This window comes from Archocentrus centrarchus, chromosome 14 (genome assembly GCF_007364275.1).
Source record: "Archocentrus centrarchus isolate MPI-CPG fArcCen1 chromosome 14, fArcCen1, whole genome shotgun sequence".
In the NCBI taxonomy this organism is placed as follows: Eukaryota; Metazoa; Chordata; class Actinopteri; order Cichliformes; family Cichlidae; genus Archocentrus; species Archocentrus centrarchus.
The window spans coordinates 11,179,513-11,194,549 of record NC_044359.1 but is presented as its reverse complement, the minus strand read 5'-3'; the positions used below and the strand labels follow the sequence as shown (position 1 = coordinate 11,194,549).

At 40.9% G+C, this 15,037-nt stretch overlaps 1 protein-coding gene across 1 annotated transcript in view; it reads left to right on the top strand.

The window, feature by feature from the left end:
* Positions 1–14,497, top strand: part of tecta (tectorin alpha) — a 28,732-nt gene extending 14,235 nt beyond the window's left edge. The window contains exons 13-22 of the mRNA XM_030746265.1: positions 4,591–4,877; positions 5,258–5,538; positions 5,741–5,851; positions 6,584–6,786; positions 8,173–8,336; positions 8,427–8,675; positions 10,225–10,387; positions 10,479–10,563; positions 10,744–10,863; positions 11,290–14,497. Of these exons, the coding sequence (XP_030602125.1) occupies positions 4,591–4,877; positions 5,258–5,538; positions 5,741–5,851; positions 6,584–6,786; positions 8,173–8,336; positions 8,427–8,675; positions 10,225–10,387; positions 10,479–10,563; positions 10,744–10,863; positions 11,290–11,393 (1,767 nt within the window). The 3' untranslated portion in view covers positions 11,394–14,497. The remainder of the gene's footprint in view (positions 1–4,590; positions 4,878–5,257; positions 5,539–5,740; positions 5,852–6,583; positions 6,787–8,172; positions 8,337–8,426; positions 8,676–10,224; positions 10,388–10,478; positions 10,564–10,743; positions 10,864–11,289) is intronic.
* Positions 14,498–15,037: the final 540 nt, after the last annotated feature.

The window sequence follows — 15,037 nt, the reverse complement described above, 5'->3', positions numbered from 1 at the left end:
ATCTTTTTCTCCCCTATTTCTTTCTTTCAGACATTCTAACAACTAAAATATTAAGATTTTTTTTTTTTCCCACAAGCTGGTGGCAACCAGAATGGAGCTAGAAAATTTGTCAGGTGGCCAAAAACATGATGCAAAAATCCAAACGTTATGCTGGTGTACGCAATATGTGTAAACAGATTGCTTGTCAGCCATATCAGCTAATTTTACACCTGTCCCTCATTCCACTTCAGGTCATGGTATTCCCATTTCAATCATGCCTGCCCATTAGCTGGAAATAAGCATAAGGAGACAATATTTGTAGTGGGCAGCCACATGCTGTGTAGCTTTATAATTCTGAAACTTTGACATGTGTATAGTGTTTACAGGGCTATCTGAATAATGTTGGCTTGCCTTATTGCTGTTGACTCTTGCACAGTCATATTTAAAAACACTGCATATCTCTCTGTAGGCAGTGAGTGTACTACCTGAAAAAAAAAAAAACATGTTTGCATGAAACAATTCTGGAAATAATTTATAGCTTAACATTAAATCATCTTTTTACTTTCCTTTGCTAGGATTTTCACTGGGAGTGACCAGGATAGACAGGATTGGAAATGAGTACATCAGAGAGACATGTGAGGTCGAGCAGTTTGGAGACAAAGTTAGAGAGGCGCTGCTGAGATGGTTTGGGCATGTGCAGAGGAGGAATAGGGGTTATATTTGGGAAAGGATGTTGAATATGGAGCTGCCAGGCAGGAAGAAAAGAGGGCAGAGAAGATTCATGAATGTAGTGACAGAAGACTTGCAGCGGGTTGGTGTGACAGAGGAGAAATGGGGGAGATGGAGGTAGATAACCCACTATGGCAGCCCCTAAAAGAGCAGCAGAAAGAAGGAAAAGAAAATTGATTGAGTTTTTTTAGTGAACGTCCTCGTTTCCCCTGTAGCTTAGTGTCCTGGGTTGTTGATAGGAGGAAGATACAGAGGCTGCGGTGTAGCACCGAGCCAGTTTTTACAGCCTCTGCACCAACTGTAATAAAGCTGCTTCCAGCTGCAGCCACAGCAGGTAGATCAGCATGTTTGATTTAGCAGATTTTTTACACCAGATGCTCTTCCTGATGCAACCCAATAGGGATTTGTGTGTCTTCCCAGGATGAATTTGGGAATCTTTCACTTGTTATATGAATATGTAAATTACTACACTATGGAGCCACTCTGCACTAACTGTTCTATCAACTGGAAACATTAAGAGGGAAAGTTTATATAATTTTTTTTCCCATATTTGACATAACTTCTCAAATACTTTATCTGAATCTTTTCCTTTCTTCATCAGTGTCTTGATGAGACAGAATGGCTGACGTGCTGCTGCTGCTGCTGCTGCTGCTGATGATGATTAAAATCTTTAAAGCATTATTGGCTGTTACCAGTATTTCAGAATCATTAACTAACATGAAATATTAAATCATGGGATGCTGTTGTATTCAAGTTGTATTCAAGTTCACACCCTTTCTCTGCACCTTTGGTGTGTACCAGACCAAAACAGCATGCCTATGCACCTTTGCTCAGCACTGTGAACAACAATAATATGATCATGGAATAATGTTATATGCCAAAACATAGTTAAAGAGAGTCATAAATTAAGTAAAATAAAGAACTCTGACACAGAAATGTGTAGCCAACAACTTGACTGAAGCCATCACAATATGAAATGTATACTAAGGTTGCTTTTTATTGCTTACGAATTCAACTTTTCATTAGTGAGACTGAGCAGCACTGTGCTATTTCTTCTTCTTTTAATCCAGCTTTAATGGAGAAATTGCCTCAGTCAGGACATTTTTGTGTTTATGTGATCGAGTTACTTTCTGCTGCCCATATGGCTGCAGTCAAAGAAGCCTTTATTAAGCTGAACAAACAGATCAGATTCAGGTCTCGCTCTCTTTCCTGAATACTTGAAAAAGTTCTTGCAGCCCAATTTACCAATTACCTCAGCACTAATAGCCTATTAGGCCGTATCGCTCGGCTGTAAGTGCAGTCACAGAGGCACTTAATGACTGATTGCCTTAAACTGTAGCTCCCAATGAGCCTTAATCCTGCCTGATCTGAGTGAGCCAACATTAACATCGTTTTATGAACTGCCTTAAGAACCATGTTGGCATTAGTTGTAATGCACTGAAGAGGCTCAGATTGTCATAATCTTAGCTTCAGGCTGTCTCAGTTCTTATTTGTTAAATGCTAACACTCAGTGATATCGTTTATAAAAGTGAAATCAGCCAAATTTACATTCCTGCCCATCGGTGATGCCGTTGACACGTTGCTTTTGAATCCCACCCAGGAGAAAAAGACAGCATTTCCAGTTTAGGTGTAAACAAAAACCTGTTTAGTTTGCATCTTTAGTTTGTTTGCTCAAGTTTGAAAATGCTGCCACATGGTGTTACCAACATTCATGCAGTTACATGCTGACTCATTTTCACACTTCCAGCCCTGAACTACAGGAAACAAAGATTCAGCTATACAAGCTACTAAATTCTTACCCAGATATGAAAGTTTGGTGAGGTTTTTTTTGTTGGGGCGGGGGTAAATGTGATCATACCATGGGAATAAAGCCATTTGTTATTTAAAGTAGTGCCTTGGGTATGTTTTATTTTTAACTCTGAAACTCTATGAAATGAAATATTTTGATTTCTGCTATCACATGTTTTTTTTTTCATTACTCACAAGGATTGTGAGCTCTTTGGGGTCTAACTGACCCCAAACATGTTTTACTTAAATGTTCCATCTCCGTTTGTCTTTCATTTCTGTCCTTTATTTTATTGTTACTAGGTCAAAATAATAAAAAGATTTTGTCAGTGCCTGGGTGGCTTAGTGGTAAAGCCAGTGACCGCATGCACAAGCCGTGCTGCGGTGCGGGCAGCGAGGGTTCGCATCCCGGCCCGTCGCCAATTTTCCCCCTCGTTTCCTGTCTCTCTCCACTGTCAGTAAAAGCTGCTGTGGCCAAAAATATAAAAAAAAAAAAATTCTGTCATATATCTACATAATTATATATACTGCTCAAAAAGAAAAGAAAGAGTGTATCATCATAGTATAACACAAAGTCAGTTAAATTTCAGGGATATCAATGTGTCTAATTAGGAAGCAGAAATCTTTTTAAATCCAAATTCATCTGCTTTGGTGCAAATCACAGCAGGTGCACTGGAGAGGCAAGAACAAGACAACCCCCAGAAAGGAATGGTTTTACAGGTGATGGCCACAGACCGTTGCTCTCTGCTCATCTTTCCTTACTGATTTTTCTCTCTAGTTTTGCTTTTTTGCTAGTGTCCTTTTCACTGCTGGTAGCATGAGATAGCACTTGGATCCCATTCAGGTTATATGGCGTTGCCAGAAGGTTTGCTGTTACATGAGGAGAGCTGGACAGGACGACAACACTGCATCCACCCAGAAGCATGGCTCGTATCTGTTCCCTTGCACGATGAGTAGCAGGAGGGGCACTGCCAGTGTCCAACAAAATTACCTCCAGTGGGGTACTCGTGCATACTTCTGACCAAACTGTCAGAAACAGGTTCCATGGGGGTAGCCGGGTGTCCTGTAATTTATAAGTAACCGTGATTCTGTGAATTCCTGGATGACTGCCAATGACTAAACAATGTGGATGTGTCTCCTTGTGCTCCAAGCAGGTCAATATTTGATGTAAACAAAGTCACATAATCTTTAGTAATAATCATGGAATCTTCTCGCACTGAGACATTCCGAGTGGCCAGCAGGAATTGCAGTGATCCGGGAATTCACAGAACCATAGTTACCTCCGTAACTTCCATTCAGGTTCATTCCCTTCTACCAGCAGTGTCACAAGGAACAGCTTCCTGGTCAGCCAACAGCAGAACAGCTGAAGCTAGTTCTGGCTAGAACAGCTTGGGTCCCAAGGCCACATTAAGCTGGTGGAACCTAGCAAATGTGCAAGGCACTGTCAAGGATCCCGCTGCACAGATTTTCCCCTAGTGGAATGCCTCTCATTGCCGCCATATAGAGACACCCCTGGCAGAGTGACAGCTAACATCTGAGGGCACGAGTGCACCTGCAACTTTGTACTGTACTGTTTTACTGAGACAACAACCCAGTGGGAAAGTTGCTGTTTGGACACAGCTTTTTGAGCTCAGCGTGTGACCAATGGCAGGTCTCATGTTACAACACTCTTCACCCCGGGAGGGAGGGCGGGGCATAGCCTCCTGACACTGCACTGAAACTGCATTACCCAACTGGCCTGCTTTTGATATGGTCATGGTATACCAAAATAGCTGCTGCATGAGTTGAGGCGGCCCAACCAGCTTCAAAGAGATGCTGCAAATTAGCACTTAATAAAAGAGATGAATGGATATTTAAAGGGATATTTGGGTATTTTAATAGCAGTGGAGTATTTGTAACCCCTACTGTAAGGAAATAATGCCAATTTTACAGTTTATTGCACAAATTTTGCCTGCCAAAATCTGAGATTCCATAGTGGTCAAACCTTACGTATGATAAGAAATGCCTGAATTTAGCATGTCGTGTGTCAGGTTTTAATGCTGGCTTTAGATTTCTGAGTCAAAAATCTGAATGCCTGCGCCTCCCCTGTCTTCCCAGGTTAATGGCACACCGGTATCTGTACCATTTGTAACAGGGCTGATGACACGCCTGTCCACATCTGAAGGTTTCATTGTCATCGACACACCCCAGGACATCCAGGTACGGTACAACCACTTTAACACCCTGAGCATCACAATGGGCCAGCGGCTCCAGAACAAGGTGTGTGGCCTTTGTGGGAATTTCAACGGGGACCCCAGCGATGACTACATCACCTCCAGGGGCAAGCCAGCTGTCAGCGCACTGGAACTGGCGCAGAGCTGGAAGACCAACGGCATGCAGAACAGGTAAGATGAAGCTCCCACACTCGCACACACTATTGGCAGAGTGGCTCAAATAGTGGAGTGGTATTTCTCATTTTTACTTACTCTGATTGAATCATCTTGTACACCATTAGTGCAAAGATGCTCATGCAATAGCAAATAAAGAAAATTAAAGCCAAAGTTGATCAGACCTTCACACACCTCGAGGATTTTCCTGCGAGCAAGAATCATCTCAAGCGCTGGATATTAACAAACATCACTTTTTGTGTATCTAAGTAAATGATTCTCAAATGTGCATCATTTTCTTAATAATAGCAGGCAAAGCAATTCCAGTGGGGCATTTGCACCTTCATTACTCAGGTCCTAATAACTTTGACAGTTGGATGCTGGTCTTTCTCCTCCAGCTGCGATGAGACCCAGTATGTGGCTTTGGCTCAGTCCTGCGACAACACAGCTGTCCTGGCTCTGCAGAGTGAAGACGCCTGTCAGAAGCTCACCCAGCTCAAGGGCTTCTTCCAGCCGTGCCACGGCCTGCTGGATCCCCGTCCCTTCTACCAGTCCTGTTACCTGGACGGCTGCTACAATCATCGCAAGGCTCAGGTCTGTGGATCACTGGCGGCCTACGCAGAAGCTTGCCGGGCCATGGGCACCCTCACCACCAAGTGGATCACCCAAGAGAACTGCTGTAAGGGCACCGTGAGCCTCTCTCAGACTGAATTCAGTGCCCATTGTTTAAAACAGAGCAGAACTAAATTTACCAGGTCAACTAAAAGTAAAAGTATTGGGTCTCATCTATTATAAATTCTTATATAATCAACTTGATTAGTTAAGATTGCCAGTGTGTGTGTGTGTGTGACAGCTAACATTGTGTGTGGACCTGTCTTTAGCAGAATGGATCTATGACCCCTGTGCAGGAGAGATCTGCACAAACTTCACCTGTGAGCTGGAGAACGGAGGCGACCTGTGTGGCTGTCCTGAGTTACCCACCATTTCTGAAGGTGAGAGCTTCATCCAACCCCAACCACTAAGTTGTAAATATCAGATACTCTGACTGTTACGTGTTTAGCCGGATATTTTAAAAGCTACAGAGAAATACTTCAGCGTTTAATCCCTTTAAGGAGGGTTTTTTTTGTTTTGTTTTTTTGTTTTGTTAGTTTAAAATGAGTGTGGTATTTAGAGCTATTGAATTATTGAATAAAAAAAATATATCTTGATTAACTTAGCACAAAAGGAAATTGTGTTTCTTGGCAGTAAATCCCAGACTGTTGTAAAGCATGTTTATTTCCCCTTTAAATGCTGCCACGTTTGTAAGGAAAATGCATTTGTGGGTTGAGCAGCAGAGAAGAGTTGGCAAGTTTTTCATGGGTGCAATCCACATACTGAACTCTGCTGCTCAGCTCATAAATGCATTTTCCTATAGTATAAGATTTATTGCCAAGAAGCATTGTTACAACAAAGAAATAATCCACCAAACACAAATTTTCCTTACTTTTTGTGCTAAGTTTAGTTCCATTTCCCCTTCTAGTGTTCATGTATAGTTTGTGATATTTTTCCTTTCTTTCAGTTTTTGGCATTTACATTAACTTCGCTATTGTCATAGCTGTCATCAAATACCACACAGAGAATCATCCTCAGTTCCGTTCTGGCTGGGGATCCATGTTGTGCGGTAAAATGCATGCTGTGTGCCAAGAAGCATGCAAAAACATGTATTCTGTGTTGGTGTCTCTCAGGTGATGATGACATCATCCAAGCAGAGGTGACCTGTAAGCATGCTCAGATGGAGGTTTCCATCTCTAAGTGTAAGCTCTTCCAGCTGGGCTTTGAACGGGAAGACGTCAGGATCAACGACGAGCACTGCACTGGCATTGAGGGAGAGGACTTCATCTCTTTCCACATCAACAACACTAAGGGACACTGTGGCTCCATCGTACAGGTCAGTACAAAGTTAAAGTAGGGATCTGTTTGGCCCAGCTTAGTATGAGGCCTGAACAAGGGGGAGAAAAACACACTTTCCATGCTAAAACTCAGTGAATCACACATTGTGTTCCTGTTTTTGTGCCAAGCTAAACTAACTACTTACCAACAGTCGTGAAAACGAAAGCACACCCACTTTCAGATCTAAGGTTTTACTATTCCTAGGTCTTAAAATTATTTAAATACAGCCTCAGATGAACAATAACAAATGACATATTACACCATGTCATGATTTCTTTCACAAAAATGACACCAAAATGCAGAAGCCGCGAGTGAACCAGCTGCAACACCTTGATTCTTTTTTTCAGCCATTCTGCTGTATTTATAATACAGCTTTGCTGCTGTATTTGGGATCATTGTCCTGTTGCATGACCCAGTTTGAGCCAAGCTTTAGCTGTCAGAGAGATAGCCCCATATGTGGCTCTAGAGTACTTTGGTATACAGAGGAGTTCATGGGTGACTCAATGACTGCAAGGTGCCCAGTTCCTGTAGCTGCAGAACAAGCTCAAATCCACCACCACAGTTGGTATGAGGTGTTTCTGCTGATGCTGTGATTGGTTTTCACCAAATGTGGCACTGCGCATAATCACCAAACATCTCCACTTTGTTCTTGTCTGTCCAAAAGGACATTGTTCCTGAAGTTTGTTCAGATGTGCCTTTGCATACCTAAGTTGTGTTGCCATGTAGACAGAAGAGGGTTTTTTTCCTGGCAGCCCTTCCAAGCAAGCCATTCTTGTTCAGTCTTTTTCTAACTGTGCTGTCATGAACTTTAACATTTAACATACTAACTGAGGCCTGGAGAGTCTCAGATGGAGCTCTTGGATTTTTTGGGAGTTTTTCTGAGCATTGCACAGTTTGACCTTGAGGTGAATTTGCTGGATTGTCCACTCCTGGGTAGACTGGCAACTGTGTTTGTGAATAATCTTTCTCAGTTTGATGGGCAGCAATAATTGCTTCTTTAAATTCACTGCTGATGTCTTTTCTCCTTGGAATTGTGTTGACACTCACCTGAATGCTCCAAAGCAGCAAACTGACAAAACCTCTGCTTTCATAGGGGCGGTTACTCTTTCTGATGATCAAGTTAATGAAGTTCATTTGATTAGCAGCACCTGGCTGCTACTTACCCTCTCAATGTCATCTTGTTCTTCATCTGAGGTTATATTTAACTAAATGTAAGACTTGCTGAGGACCAGATGAGTTTTTATTATGTCTTGATATGTAAATCTTAAAACAGAAAGAGGGTGTGCTTTCTTTTTTCATGACTCTACACTTTTAATATTTTCTGTGTATGGGTTAAATAAAAAAAAAAGAACCCAGAATAACCCCTCCCTTTTGTCTCTGACAGTCCAATGGCACACACATCATGTATAAGAACACTGTGTGGATAGAGAGTGTGAACAACACTGGGAACATCATCACCAGAGACAAGACCATCAACGTGGAGTTTTCCTGCGCCTATGAGCTGGACCTGAAGATCTCACTGGAGACTGTCCTCAAACCCATGCTCAGGTCAGACAGAGCAAAACACAAATTTGCAGCAACAGTGTGACATGGCAGCTGGCCACTTGGATCATCATTTCTTTTTCTTCTGTCCTCCAGCGTCATTAACCTCACCCTACCGACCCAGGAAGGAAACTTTGTGACCAAGATGGCTCTGTATAAGAACTCCTCATACCGTCATCCATATCGAGAAGGGGAGGTGGTGCTCAGCACTCGGGACATCCTCTATGTAGGCGTCTTTGTGGAAGGAGCGGATGAAAACCAGCTCATCCTTATAGTGAATATGTGCTGGGCCACACCATCCCGCTACAGCAGTGACAGACTCCGCTATATCATCATTGAGAGAGGGTAAGATAAAGGGGTTTTCTAGTCCTGGGACCAAAAATTATTGAAAATAAAGTGGAAAAGTCGAGATTTTATCACTTGTGGTTAAAAATGCACAGTTTTTAGGGTATTTGGTAGATCAGTGATTCCCAAAGTGTGGGCTGTGGCCTTCAAGTGGGGGCCCCATGGGATTTTCTGGTTTTTAAGTGGGTCGCAGCACTTTTGATCATGGGAACCACTCTGGTAGATGAATGATCTTGGAGAACTTGGTACAGTTTTTCTGTAGCCTTCTTCTTTTCATGTAATCCAGGATAATGTTGAGATAGAGATGGTGTAAACCACAATGTAGAAGGACTCTTTTTTCCCCCCTGGCTGAAGCTACTGTAGATCTTTATGACTTTTGTTGCATGTTTAAAGTCAAACCAAGTGGAAATCAGGTCCAGCGTTTTTGGACAATGACACAATTTTACATCAAACAGTCAAGATGTGATTGAAGTGCAGACTTTCAGCTTCAATTCAAGAGGTTTTACAAAAGTATTGCATTAACTTTTTAGCAATGACAGCAATTTTATTTACTTAGTCCCCCATTTTCAGAAGCCTCATGGCGAGAAGGCTTATAGTTTGAATCTCCTGGTTGTCTGGGGCCTTTCTGTGCATCTGTGCCCTCACTGTGCCGGCACGAGTTGTCTCCAGGTACTCCGGCTTCCGCCACAGTCCTCACACATGCATGTTACTGTAGGTTAACTGGTGATTCTAAATTGACTATGGATGTGAGGTAAATAAAATGCTTAAGGTGTTTAGGATAAAGCACTCTAACTGCTGTGGTCCAAAGGTTTTGTGTTGTTTTTGATTCTTTCCTTATTGTTTTGTGTTTTTGGATTTGTGTTTTAATTGTTTTTATTACTCTAGTTGTAAATTTTATTTCTGGTGATATTATTGCTATTATTCTTTGATTCCCGTTTCTCCGATATAGTTATTCCCTCAGTGTTATGTTAGTCCCTGAGTCTTCTTGTCTCTGTGATTATGAGTAGTTGTCTTTTGTTTACTTCCTGCTTCACTTTGTTTATGTCCTGAGTCAGTTTTAATTCCTTTCCTTGTGTTTGGTCATTGTAACTTTGTCTTTCTGTGTCCCCCCTGAATTAGTTCACTTGTGTTTATTATGTCCTTCATGTTTCAGTTTCTCCTTGTGTCAGTGGTCAGTGGTTGCTGTTCATTTCCTGGTTTAGTTTTGCATCTTCCCTGTCTGACTATTCACCTGTGTTTCATTCCCCTCCTATTTCCAATCTCCCACTTAGTCTTGAGTGTGTATAAATAGTCCTGCCCTCCTCTCTGTTTTCATTGTTTCTTATGTTCCTGCTGGTACTTCTTAAATATCCAATGCATGCACTGGTTTTTCTTGTGCCTTTTGTGTCTTGCATTTTGGATTAATGTTTCGACTCCCTTTTTTGACTTTGTTTATTTTAGATGTTTAAATTATCCACATTCAAAGCCCACCTTTTGTTGAGCCTTCTGCCTCACCCGTCCTGCAGCTGGCTTCTCAGCTACAGTATATTTGATATCTTGCCTATTCTAGGTGCCCAAACATTAAGGACAACACCATCGGCATGGCAGAGAACGGCGTATCACTCACCTGCCGCTTCCACGTAACCGTCTTCAAGTTCATCGGGGATTACGACGAGGTCCACCTGCACTGTGACGTTTCTCTGTGCGACTCAGAAACAAATGCCTGCAAAGTGGTGAGAAAATCAAGACAAACTTTTAATTAAAAATAAGAACGCAGCCTGCTGTGTGTTTGTGTATTAACGTATCAATGAACTGTATGCGCAGAATTGCCCACACAAGAGAAGAATGTACTCAGAGGACAGTGATCATAAAGAGCACATACTGTCAGTGGGACCCATAAGAAGGAGAGGTGACTATAAGTATTAAGAGCTCACAGCTAGTTTTTTTTTCTTTCCACTTCTGTCTAAGTATAAATAGAATTTCTACTTATTATAGTCATTGTGTAAAATACATGTGACTGACTTTTTTTTTACTGAAGGGGTCTCTGGCAAAACAAAAAGCTAGAACTTAACTTCTGATGTCTCTTCAGAGGCTGACTGGTGTGAGGAGAACAATGGAGGGTGTGAGCAAATCTGCACCAGTAAGGTCACTGGGCCCATTTGCAGCTGTGTGACTGGGATGCTGCAAAGAGATGGGAAGAGCTGCCGGGGTAAGGACAGCATATGAATATATATCCTACACACCTGATTATAAGGTTGTTAGGGTTTTTTTTTTCTTTGCCGTATTGAATCATAGTATGACCTAAACAGTGGCAATATCAGCCCTAAAAAAATAGAAACAGATCCTAAATCAGTGTCCCCAAGAAAGTATTTTTACGTTTCTCAAAAGTTTACAGTATTCATCAAGTTTCACGTGATTTGAGTAATTGAACCAAAGCCAATGAATTGTAATTGCACAGTTTAGCTCTTGTATATACACTCAGCAGACACTTTATTAGGTAAACCTTGCTTGGACATGCTTTGCTGTCCGATTCATAATTAAGTCTCTGTGGCAGAGATTCAACAAGCTGCTGAAAACATTCCTAAGATTTTGGTCCATGCGGACATGATAGCATCACTCCCTTTTCTTTTTCCAGCTGTGAGCTCAAGCAGTAAAGTCACACCTGAGATTCCTGTCCTGAGCGTCAGCGCTGTGATCTCCATGTGTCTGGCTCATATTCATACTCTTCTCCTCTCCTAACACTCTGTGAGCTGTGAGAAGGCAATAAATGACAAAGATCAAACACACACACACACAAAAAAGACTTGAATATGCACAAAGTATCATCATTGATTAGCCAGTAGATCAGTTGTGTTTCAGTCAGTAAGTCAAGACAGAATTTACTGTACACTGACTAATTTTTGTCTCTACATTTCATTGATACAAAAAAAGTTAAGTCAGCTTTCTAGATACATGGACAGCCAGTCAGTTTCACCACTTTGTTTTTCTTCACCCCCATCTGCTCCTTTATTTATCAGGACACCTGACTGTGTTTATCACTCACTTAAAGCCACTATGTGTAGATTATTTTAAGTTGATTATAACATTTTTTCTTTGTAGGAAATTAACATATTATGGATGCTACCACCAGATGGTGCCAAAGAAAATCTTTTTCCAATCCTAGACATATAAACTTGAAGGAATATGAATGTAAAACAGTTAAAATCACATAGTGACAGTTACGGAAAGACAGTGGCCAAATTAAAAAAAAAAAACAATAAGCAGTAATGTTATTGATTAGTTGAAGGAAACATAATTGCAATAATTTGCAGAAACTAAAATGTGATTCCATCTTTTTGTATTTATGCCTGATATTATTCTAGTCACACTGGGGAAAACTTATTGCAGCCGTGTGCAATGAACTTAAGATTTCACTGCCTTTGAAATTATTGCTTCAAAAACGGGAACAGGTCTTTGACCGCTCACAGCGAGTTGCCATCTTAAAAATGACTTTGGTGCATCAAAACGGTGATAAGAGGGAGTCGGTTTGCAATTGAATGGAGTAAAATTGGTAATTACATGCAATCTGTTTGTGATAATTGTGTGATTTTATGTGATCTGCTGCAAATCACATTCGTATTCAAATCAAATTCGCATTAAAGAGAAATTCACATTAACGACGTACATTCAGAGTCCAGCCAGAACCTCACAGATTTGAAACAAATATTCTTCCACAAATGGTGACGTAGTTGCTGCAGGACAGCGATTTAACAGCAACTTGGCATAGGTGCTCAACAAGCGTGCTTTTACATAGAAAATGACCAGAATGCAACTAGTTGGCAAGTCCCCTGTTGCAAAGAGATATGTTGCAGACAAGTTGCAGACTGACTCAGATTGATTGCAGTGTGTTGGCAAGAGAGTGAGAGTGACTGTTGTCAGTCTAAGACCACGGTTGTTTGGAAGCAGGTTGCCAGGTTGCGACCTTTTCAATCACCTGGTAAGAGAACGTCAACTAATTGGTTGCCATAACTACTTGCAATTTTTCATTATTAATTTGTAAATTAATGACATTTTGAGCTTCTCAGTGGAGGGTTTTTTCTCTTATAGTTTAGACTGTTAGTCAAATGAAACAAAAAATGAAAAGAGAAATTTTAATTTAGAAAAAAAACCCTATGAACCAAACAACAACAAAAAGTTATTATGCTGACATTCAGTCTGCAATCTCATATAGGCATGACATTTGGATCCAAATGGGAAAGAAGCTTATTTATCAATACCATAAACTATAAATAAAAGATGGGCATAGCCTCGTGCTGAGGATCTTGGTGTGATGATACTGGACATGAAGAGTGAGGGGTGGAACTAACTGAAAAATTGAGTATACTGTTCATTCATAGGCTTGTTAATCTCAAGTTGGGCCTGACATAAAGCATGCTGTGGTTTATGGTCGGTTTTGACTCTAATGGGGATCATAATTTGCAAAATTAAATTCAGTAAGTCTTGAAACTTCTGAACAGGCCATAAAACCATCTGGGAGAGTGGTCCCCCTGCTGGCCATTAGACCTTAAGCTGCAATGGCTTCACTGTTCAGACCCCAACACTACGTCCATGTTTATTACACAGCCTGTGTTTAGCACTAGGATTGGGTTCGCCAAACGATAACGCTGTTTTTTGGCCTATACCGCTCAGGTGTAACTTTTTGATGAGAAGCCTGAGAGAACAGGAAGAGGTGAAGTTGTTATATGTGACATTTGAACGTGCCGTTTCTTAAGAAAGTGGTGAAACTGTACAGATTTCATTAAGAAACTGACAGCTGACACTGTCAGGTGTGTCACAATGCCAAGTATTACCCAGAAACAAACAAATCCTTCCTTCTGCCTGTGCGACTGTGCTTATATATGTACTTCCTAATTACGACATTTATTTCTCTAAACCAATAAAACCTACAACAGCAAAGAAGGTTAAGGATTATGTGAAATGATAACTGTGTGAAAAGATGATTACTTCATAATGTAAACAATGGCGCACTGCATTGTAAAGTAGAGTTTCTGAATAAAATGAGGATTTATGTGTGAAGAGAGCACCTTGTGAAATGAATACTGTTTAAAATGTCATTCAGCCACAACATTAAAAGCACCTGCTGAACGCTGTGTGCAGCTCTGACTCACACCAACACGGGACATCAGGGGACGCCCTCTGCTGTCCGGCAGTCGGACAGATCCTTTGGCTTCGTGTTTTGGAGTGGAGCTAGCATGGATTGGAAAGTTATGAAAAGAAAAACACAATCTTTTCTAAACTTAAAGAAGTATTTTTGTTGCCTGAATCTAACCAAATGCTAGAAAAAAAGAAGAAGAAAGAAAGAAAAACAGGAATTTGTAGACTGAGTCAGGCTAAGTCAGCCTTCAACACATGAAGGACGGGACCCAAGGTTTCCCATCAGAATATTTCATTTTAACTAGTTGATCAATATTTTTCACTTCACTCGTGCAAGTGGTTTTAATGATGTTGCCTTATTGGTGTATTTTTACCTTTCTATGTTAGTATGAGCAGAGGGGCTGTAAGTTAGACGATTAATTTCAGTCATTTCTAAACTAACCAGTTTCAGTCTTCTCCTCCCTTTCAATGTGTTTTCAAACACTCTTCCCATGAGGAGTGGAAGAATTATTGCATAGTTTAAATATAGCTCACAATCAGCTGCTTTTAAGGGTTTTAATATCAATAACTGGTGACCCCACATCTTACAAATTCTTCAGACTTCTTAAACTCTGTTTGATATTTGACAATTTGGTGCAATTACACAGATACCAAATAGAGCAGTTGCTGCCTTCTGTGTACAAATGTACAGTCCTTGTCGGTTTGGTGGTTTATGTCTATTTTTTAATAATCTGTATCTTTTCTTTTTTTTTTTTTTTTTGCTGTTTAAAACTAAATGACTAAAAGGTGTTGTATTCTTTGAGAGCAACATCATCTTTCTATAAATAAATGAAGAAGTTCTCAAAGTCAGTGTGAGTCAGTTTTTATTTCATGCAGAGCGTGCAGCCCTGCGCCGCACCCGCGCATTAAAGCAGAATTTGTCACCTGAAATGAACTGAAAGCCTGCACGATTGGTTGTGTTTCATTGTAAAGTTATTTGTATGTTATTTCAGTATCTGACACTCGGTAAACATCCGATCCAAGCTGCCGTCTCCTAGCAACAAGCTCCAGTTCTAATTAAATGATGTGTCATCCACTCATGACTGTACCGTTTGAATTCTTTCCACAGTGTAACAGGCTTGGAGTCGCTCCTTTGAAGGATTTCTGTTCACTGTCGTCATCTGTCGGCTGTCAGTGACATGTCGCAGCAGCTGACTGTTACTGAGAAAGAAGTTGAAGCTGGGTCAAATATACAGTGATAAGTAATCAAT